The 7,841-nt window shown below is 34.5% G+C and overlaps 1 protein-coding gene across 1 annotated transcript; it reads left to right on the top strand.

Annotated features, from left to right (window-relative positions):
- The first annotated feature begins 333 nt into the window (after nucleotides 1–333).
- LOC128996796 (SAP30-binding protein) lies at nucleotides 334–7,173 on the top strand. Its single transcript, XM_054422271.1, has 4 exons — nucleotides 334–492; nucleotides 2,201–2,821; nucleotides 5,655–5,895; nucleotides 6,964–7,173. The coding sequence occupies exons 2-3, from the start codon at nucleotides 2,216–2,218 to the stop codon at nucleotides 5,892–5,894; spliced, it is 846 nt and encodes a 281-aa protein (XP_054278246.1). The 5' UTR covers nucleotides 334–492; nucleotides 2,201–2,215; the 3' UTR covers nucleotide 5,895; nucleotides 6,964–7,173.
- Nucleotides 7,174–7,841: the final 668 nt, after the last annotated feature.

The following is a 7,841-nucleotide window of genomic DNA, read 5'->3' as shown; positions in this document are numbered from 1 at the left end:
AACTAGATACATGAAATAGTTGGTGTATACAAATAAATTTGTTATTAATAATATTTAATAACTGCTAAACAAGTCCAGAAAAGATTAAACTGTATTTTATTCTTGCATTATTCTTTGAAAATTTGCTAAAATCAATTCTAACGATAATATCGAAGTAAAATATCGATACCCCGATAATATCGGAAGTCTAATATCGATATAAAAATATCGATATATCGGAACCAAAATATCGATATTTCCGATATATCGGATATCGATACCAAACACTAATCCAATGTCAAACATTCAATGACCAAACCAAACCAACCAAACTAAAAACTAGTAAACTAGCCTATCTATACCATAGCGTTGGTTTTGTTGACTTGGTTGGAGAATAGGTTATGAAAATGGTGTAAAAAAACCCTATATTTTCTACATTATTTTGGAATATTTCTTAACTTGACCAGTATAAAGTTATTTGGTAGACTTCTTGCTCATTTCGTCTTCGAATTTGTAAGTTATTCAACTAAGGTTTGTTTAGTTAGAGACTAGGCCTAGGCTAGGATATATCAATTGAGTGCAAGGCTATAAAAATCTTTTATACGCCTTGAATTGAGTGAGTCTAAGGTTACATACCTTACGTAGTAGACTATAATTCAGTCTCGGGTGACTAGACTAGTTTTGAAACAAGAGGGTAAATTACAGTTTCTTAACTGGGCTATGCTAATATTGATTGAAACTAGCCTATCGAATTGGAAATATTGATTAATAGCCTAATCGATATTTTTAAATATATCTATTATAAAATTAAACTATCATAACCTAATCTAACCAACCAAACCTGCTGATGGTGAAAAAATCGCATGAAGGTTTACTAATCGAATCGATAGTTTCAATCGATATGGTAAAACTATCGACCTCCAGTCAACGTTCTAAAAAAAAAATTTTTTCCCAAAATGTTTGTTTTTTAGTGCTGATTCAAAAAATGATAAGTTATCATTTTTTGCGGAAACGTCCCTTTTTCCCGGAAAATGGGAAAAACATATTGTTGTCATCAATAAGTAGCCTAGGGCTGCACTTTACTTTAGGTCCTACACAAACAACCAAATGAAAATACTGATTATTCGATTGTTTCATTCGATATATCGTTTGGTTGGTTAGGTTAGGTTAACCTTACCTAACTAACTAAACGATATATCGATCGATATATTTTCATTTGAATGAGTGTAGGACCTAAAGTAAAGTGCAGCCTAACTTCACCTAGGCTACACAAAAATTCAAAATTTAACCCTTTGAGTGCCAACGTCCGGGGAACCGGACGTTTTTAAAACGAGCCAAAAGTGCCAACGTCCGGCTGACCGGACGTTTCGTAATGATCGAACAGTTGTCATAGCAACCGAATGGATACTCGGATTCTTTTAACCCATATATTAACATTGAGTCAAAAGTTACTAGATGCGATACATCGATTTTCGTTGGTCGAAATATCGAAAATTCGATTTTTACGAAATTTTAACCTAAAAATCGCCAGATCGCGCTCGGCATTTTTAGCGCGACCTTCGGGAAAAATCATCGGCATTTTTTGAGCGTTACTTTTATTTATCGCCTGGCACTCTAAGGGTTAATAAATAATTATAGGCTAGGCCTACCTACTAAGTTTTGCCTTTGTTTTTAACAACGCAAATGATACACGTCCAGCAGTGACGTCACCGGGTTGTGGGGGCCCGGAATACCATTACTTAACACAACAATACGGTGGAATGCCGTTGGTGTTCGTGGTGTAACTTTAGTGGATAGTAATATCCTGTTATTTGGTTTCAGTAAAACAAATATCTTAAAAATCACAACAAATAGTGTATGTACCGGTAAGTTAACTGCTGTGTTGTAAGTTTACTTTTAAAATCGTGTACCTTAAAAAACGTGTTTTGCAGTGAAACACGAATGTTTAAACCACAAAAACAGAGCAAGTTTTGATATTTTCAACAAATCTAATAAATCCTTAATAGTATGTCTCCATTAATTTCAATTTTAGTATAACCAGCTGTTTCAAATATTAGTGTAAAGTATTGATCTGTTCAAATGTAAAAAAACTTTTTCTCCCTAAGAATAACATGGGAACTTTGAAGGCCACTGAGACAGCCCTGAAGGAATGTCAAAGATTTTTTTGTAAGTTACATAATTGAAACTTAATGGTGTTAATTACGTTTGTTTACTATTTCAGGTCTGCTAATAGACAATGGCCAACTCACAAAGTGTTGCTTTAGCATCATTGACTGCAACCTACACTGACTCTGAGAATGAAGACGAAAATGAAGAACGAGACCCTAACTTAAGTGATCATTCTTCCAAAGATATTGACGAATCGCACACCCCTCCTTTACCTACCTTAATTGTCGACAACATTTCTAAACCGACAAAATATTCAAAATTAGTCTCGTACAATGATGATTTGGAAAAATCAGAAGATGAATTGGAGGAGGAATCAGAAAAGCAAGTGGTTCAAGAAGAGATTCCCGTGGATCCTAATGATGTTCAGTTACCACCTGAACCGCAGGGACGATGTTCAAACGAGCTTCAAGAGAAAATCACCAGATTTCACGAGAAGATGGTGAACAATGGACTGGACATGAACAAAATAATTCAGCAGAGAAAAGACTTTAGAAATCCGAGTATCTATGAAAAATTGATACAGTTCTGTAGTATAAATGAATTCGGCACAAACTATCCGCCAGAGATCTACGATCCTATTAGGTGGGGACCAGAGTCGTATTATGAGGAACTAGCAAAAGTTCAAAAGACTGAAATGGATAGAAGGGACAAGGAGAGGAAAGAGAAAACTAAAGTGAGTAGAACATATTTTGGTGAAACTTTTATATATGACTCCATTAAAAAAAAAAATATCAAACCAAAACTATTGGTGAATATTGTCAATTTTAACGTATATCAATCTATGACTGCTACTTTTTTATGACTAGCCTACTACATCTTATAACCTAACCTAACTCCTCAACCCAACCACTTGGTTTAAAAAACATCAATAAACTATCATAATCTGTATTATCATTTCCTTTAGGATCAAATACAATTGATAACAGTCCAACAATAAAATCGTTAAGAACAATTAACATAGAAAAATCATTAAAACAATATAGTTCAAAATAATTTACATCACAGTTTATTGAATAACTAGAGATCCCGTGCGGCTCAATGAGCCGCATAGTATGAAACATAACGCCAAAGAAAACTTTATGCTTAAATTTGAGTAATTGTAGCTACATCTTAGAGTTGTTTAAACACTTGTTAGAAACTAATTTTAAATATCTCTGTTTGCGTCTTCAAGGTTCATCTACATTATTTCTGCTCTCAGTTTTAATTAATAACTTCTAATGAATGCTAAACGATCTGCTTCAATTCGAGTTAACATGTTGCAACAAAGTTTTTCCAGCATTGAGAAGAAGAAAACTGTTGCCTTAGGCCTACTGATGACCTGTGTTTAGTAATTTATGTTGGGTCATTTTATTTCTTTGATTTGAGACATCCCCCTAATCAAACAAATTTTATTCGTGGAGAACCCTGAAAAGTGAGGTGATCAACCATTTCATGTGCTCCTTTTTTTGCCAACTGGACTGTCATAATCTGCTTTGAATAGGCTAAAGCAGCAACACCATTGAAAGTTGGTTAACGTATTTTAACGTTTTGTCTGTCAGTCTCACGTTTTTCAGTGGAGTTTCTATAAATACCTGTTCCAACATTTTGAAAGTATGGATTCATTTGTCGAAATAGGTTGGATAACCCTTGTAGCTATACGATTTGGATAGCAATTTTTGTATTCTCTTTTTGAACAGCGTATATTATTTGCCTTTCCTAAATCATAAAAATAAACTTTACCCTAACAACTCGATCGTTGAATACATAAACACTAATTCCTTCACTTATGTTTGGTCTAATATTGCCACTAAAACTTTCAATAGCAAATGAGTTGTTGAAACTTCTTATTTTTGACTTGAAATGTCTGGATTGTGTTGGTAAATTCAGTCAATAAACCTTGTATGTTTTTCCGAGGAACTGGCAACATAACCTAGAAGTGAACAATCCATTTGCGTTTTTTCTTAATTGAAGTGGAACGAGTAATACAAAAGTTTACAATAAAAACATAAGGTCCGCCAAGATTTGGTTTAATCTTACTACTTGAACTAATCATAGTCAAAGCATTAATATAGTTTATACTAAATTAAATATCTGGTTTTGTCAGTGTCAGAAGTAAACATTTCTTACATGCATTCATTTGATCTGACATTGGGCAAGTTTACTTTACCACCGTGACAACACTATGCGCTTCGTATATTTTTTCACTTCCAAAGTGAATTGCATAGCAGAACCATCTATGTATAGCAGAACTGGCAAATATTATTCATATCACCAAGTGAATGTGTATCTGGATGGGTGTCAGTTAGACCAGACCTCTGTATTTCTACTCTCCTAATACACATAAGATATCTATTAATTGTCTCCTACTCACATTTTCAATATTTCTTCTTTGAACTTGGGGTATTTTCTGTTCTTCCTACAAAACTGATTACCGGTTTAACTTGGTCTTAACCTACTCAATATTAGAAACATTAATATTTACTCCCAAAAAGCTAAGGAGTTTCTTTTTATAAACAGCTGTTTTTTGTTTTTAAATTTGTTCTATGTATTTCTTATAGGGAAAATCCAACCTTTGAGAGGGTCTCATGCCCTTAAGAGTAGGAATTTCAAAATTCTAAAACCTTATTGCAAAACTACATGTTGAGACGAATCTTTTGACACCTTAAACGTTGAAATTGGTCCACAAATAAGGGAGGAGTTGCGTTAACAAAAAACGGCTTCACATCTAATATATACTAGCTGTATCCGCGGGCTTTGCCCCGTTTTACTTCATAAGTGAGCTCGTTCGCATGGCTCAACCACGTCCTGGTTGAAGTTCGTTTGCTACGCTCTATCACCTTTAGATTGGAGCTCGTTCGCTGCGCTCACTTGTCTTCAGGTTAGCTCGTTCGCTACGCTAACTCGCCTCCAGGTTGAAGTTTGTTCGCTACGCTCACTCACCTTTTGGTTGCAAATTAGCTGTTGTCATAAATTAAAAAAAAATAATAGTGCTGCACCCTGTTGGTAATCCTTGTAACTTTAATGCTATTGCACATCATAGAACAGAACCAACTTGTTTAATTGAAACAGCTGTTAAGATTCATTAATTCTCTTTAAATATGAGTACTCATAAGGTTAACATGGGAAACTCCAGAGCCACTGGGGCGGAGCCCGAGAGTCCGATCAGAATAAAAACAACTTAGTTTTCCTATTTAATGCCTAAAGAATCAGTGTACCATTTTACGATAAACAGATGTTGCATTGACTTTGGAAAAGTATTGGATTAATATGCTAGCTCCGCTCAATAAAAGCAGGCAACAGCAGCATTGTACTCCTAGTATTGATTTGTTACATTGGTGTCTATACAATTATTAGTATAGGTACTGCAAGTTGTAGTTGTAGCCTATAAGTTTGTATTGACAATTCTCCTGCTTTTACAATAGCCAATTTCTTATTTGCGTTTCAACTTTTGAATTATCTTTTATAGGCCTAGCCTTTTTATTCCTTTGGTCACTTTCCTTTTCATTCAACTACTCCTTGCCCACCAGGTGGAGTTTGTCGTGGGTACAGCCAAAAGGCCTGGTGGCAGCAGCAATCCCGGATCTGGAGCTGAAGACGACGCTAAAAGACGCAAGTCAAAATGGGACCAAGTGGGACTGTCTGGGTCTTCGATGTCGGTTAAACCGATATCTCTCTCTCAGCAAACGTACCTCACCACATCCGCCACTGGCACCAAGGGAACTGTCATTTCGGCTGTGGGTTCACTTCCGAAGAAGCCACGGCTCTGATGTAAGCCCTTGCTGTTTGTTTATTTAAGGTCATTACAGGGATTTCTAAATCTTTATTGCACAAAGTGTAATTTGAGTGAACTTTAATTCTTAAAAACTATGTATACAAATTTAAATGAGTTGCATGTTTCTTCTAACAAACGAAAAGGAAAACATTGCATTGTGTAGACATGTAGACCACTGTAGACCTGCGTTTGTTGGTTGGTTTTAATTTGATTGAATCTGTCTGTCTCAGTAAATTTCCCCATATAGTCGATGAGTTATTGCTGTAGATCTCATGTTAAGACCCGGAAGCGATAAATCCTTTTTTCTTTAATTCTAAAAACATAGTTTGTTAAATATGATAACTTGAGTAAAAATCATCTGATTTTGATGAAATTTGGTACAAACAAAAACGGTAAACTTATAATTGTTTAAATGATTTTGCAAACAAGCACAACCAGACTAGAGAAATTAAGGGTGTTTTATGGGGTGGAAATTTTTTCCCATTTTTGACCCTCAAAATATAAGTTTTCTGTGCAGCTGATAGATAGCCTACCTAATCGAGTGATACCAAATATCAATTTTTAACACAGCTACATTGTTTGTGATATAACATTTCATTTTGATAAGTATATCATCTTTATTAATTTCTGTAGGTTACTACAGTAGACTCCCTCTTATCCGGACTCATCGGGACCGAGGCCAGTCCGGATAACGGTTTTTCCGGTTAAGCCGACGTCCCCAAAAATTCATTAAAATGGACCGTTTACGGTGATATTCGACTTAAATTTAGGAGAGCATTGTATTTAGACATGTGATCACTGGTCTCAAATCTTTCCTAAGAGAACAATCGTTACAGTACCGCACACTTCCTGCCGATCTAGTCCGGTTAAACCAATGTGCCGATAATAATTGTGTTAAAGAGATGTCATTTCCGTTGACTGTAATCCGGTTAAACCGATGTCCGGTTAAAAGGTGTCCGGATGAGAGGGAGTCTACTGTATATACAAACCAAAAATACCGTGCTAGAACATGATAATGCCTCTGCTTCATTTTAAAATACTAATTTATTTTTTCTATGTTTTAGGTGTGTTTGGATATCTAGCCTAAACAGTGTGAAAGCAAAAACAATTTTGATCTTGGTTGCGAGTTAAGACATCAAATTATGTAAATATCAAAAAGGTAACATTACTGCTCTATTATAATTATCTCTATACAAATAATGTACAGTTTGTGATAAGTTTAAGGTGTACCTTGTTTACCAGCCTTTAACAATATTTATTGTGTAGCCACTTTCCTCCAATAAAAGTTTTTATGGATATATCATTCAAATGTTTTATTTATTCCTCTTGTAAGGTTTTTGGTACTGACTTTCAGTTTAATAGGTTTATTGAGTGATTTTGTTGGAATAAAGTAGTGTACTGTATAAGGTTGTATTATCATTGAGCATAGAAAAAATTATAGTTTAAAAATCATTCTACAAGTGTCAAATATTTTTGATTGTAGCACTTAAGATGCGAGAGCTGGTCCAAATAGGGCAGATGGGATGAGTAGTTTAAAATCAAGAAGTCAGTGGTTTTACCTATAATAAAGTAAAATAAGACAAATATGCCATCTTCTTTCAATAACACACTTTGTTAAATTTAGAAATAGCAAAACAATAGCAATACAATTAAAATTAATCAACTCCATCAGTACTACAGCATCTAGAGAAATGTTACACAGTCTTATACATGTATTTAATACAATAAGGGCTTAAAGCTTATGATCTAGCGGAGGGACAAATGATAACGAAAAAGTGAATTTCATTTAGGGTTTATACCCCTTGCGTTTGATTAACTTCTAGAGTTAGCTTGGATGGTTATACAGAGAAAGTTGAAAAATAAACATTTAAAATTCCTATGTTATTTTATGGGGAATAAGTTAAGTCAACTGTTGTAGTTTGTTTCTTAATGATGTATTTTG

The sequence above is a fragment of the Macrosteles quadrilineatus genome, unplaced genomic scaffold, assembly GCF_028750875.1.
Source record: "Macrosteles quadrilineatus isolate MER2022 unplaced genomic scaffold, UCM_ALF_1.0 Scaffold_6__1_contigs__length_79288215, whole genome shotgun sequence".
Taxonomy (NCBI): Eukaryota; Metazoa; Arthropoda; class Insecta; order Hemiptera; family Cicadellidae; genus Macrosteles; species Macrosteles quadrilineatus.
The sequence above is the reverse complement of the archived record's forward strand: the minus strand, read 5'-3'. Positions and strand labels throughout refer to the sequence as shown.

Coding starts and splice junctions, on each gene's coding strand:
- LOC128996796 (XM_054422271.1), top strand. CDS start 2,216: ATGGCCAACTCACAAAGTGTTGCTTTAGCATCATTGACTGCAACCTAC. Junction 2,822..5,654: donor AGAGGAAAGAGAAAACTAAA/GTGAGTAGAACA, acceptor CTTGCCCACCAG/GTGGAGTTTGTCGTGGGTAC.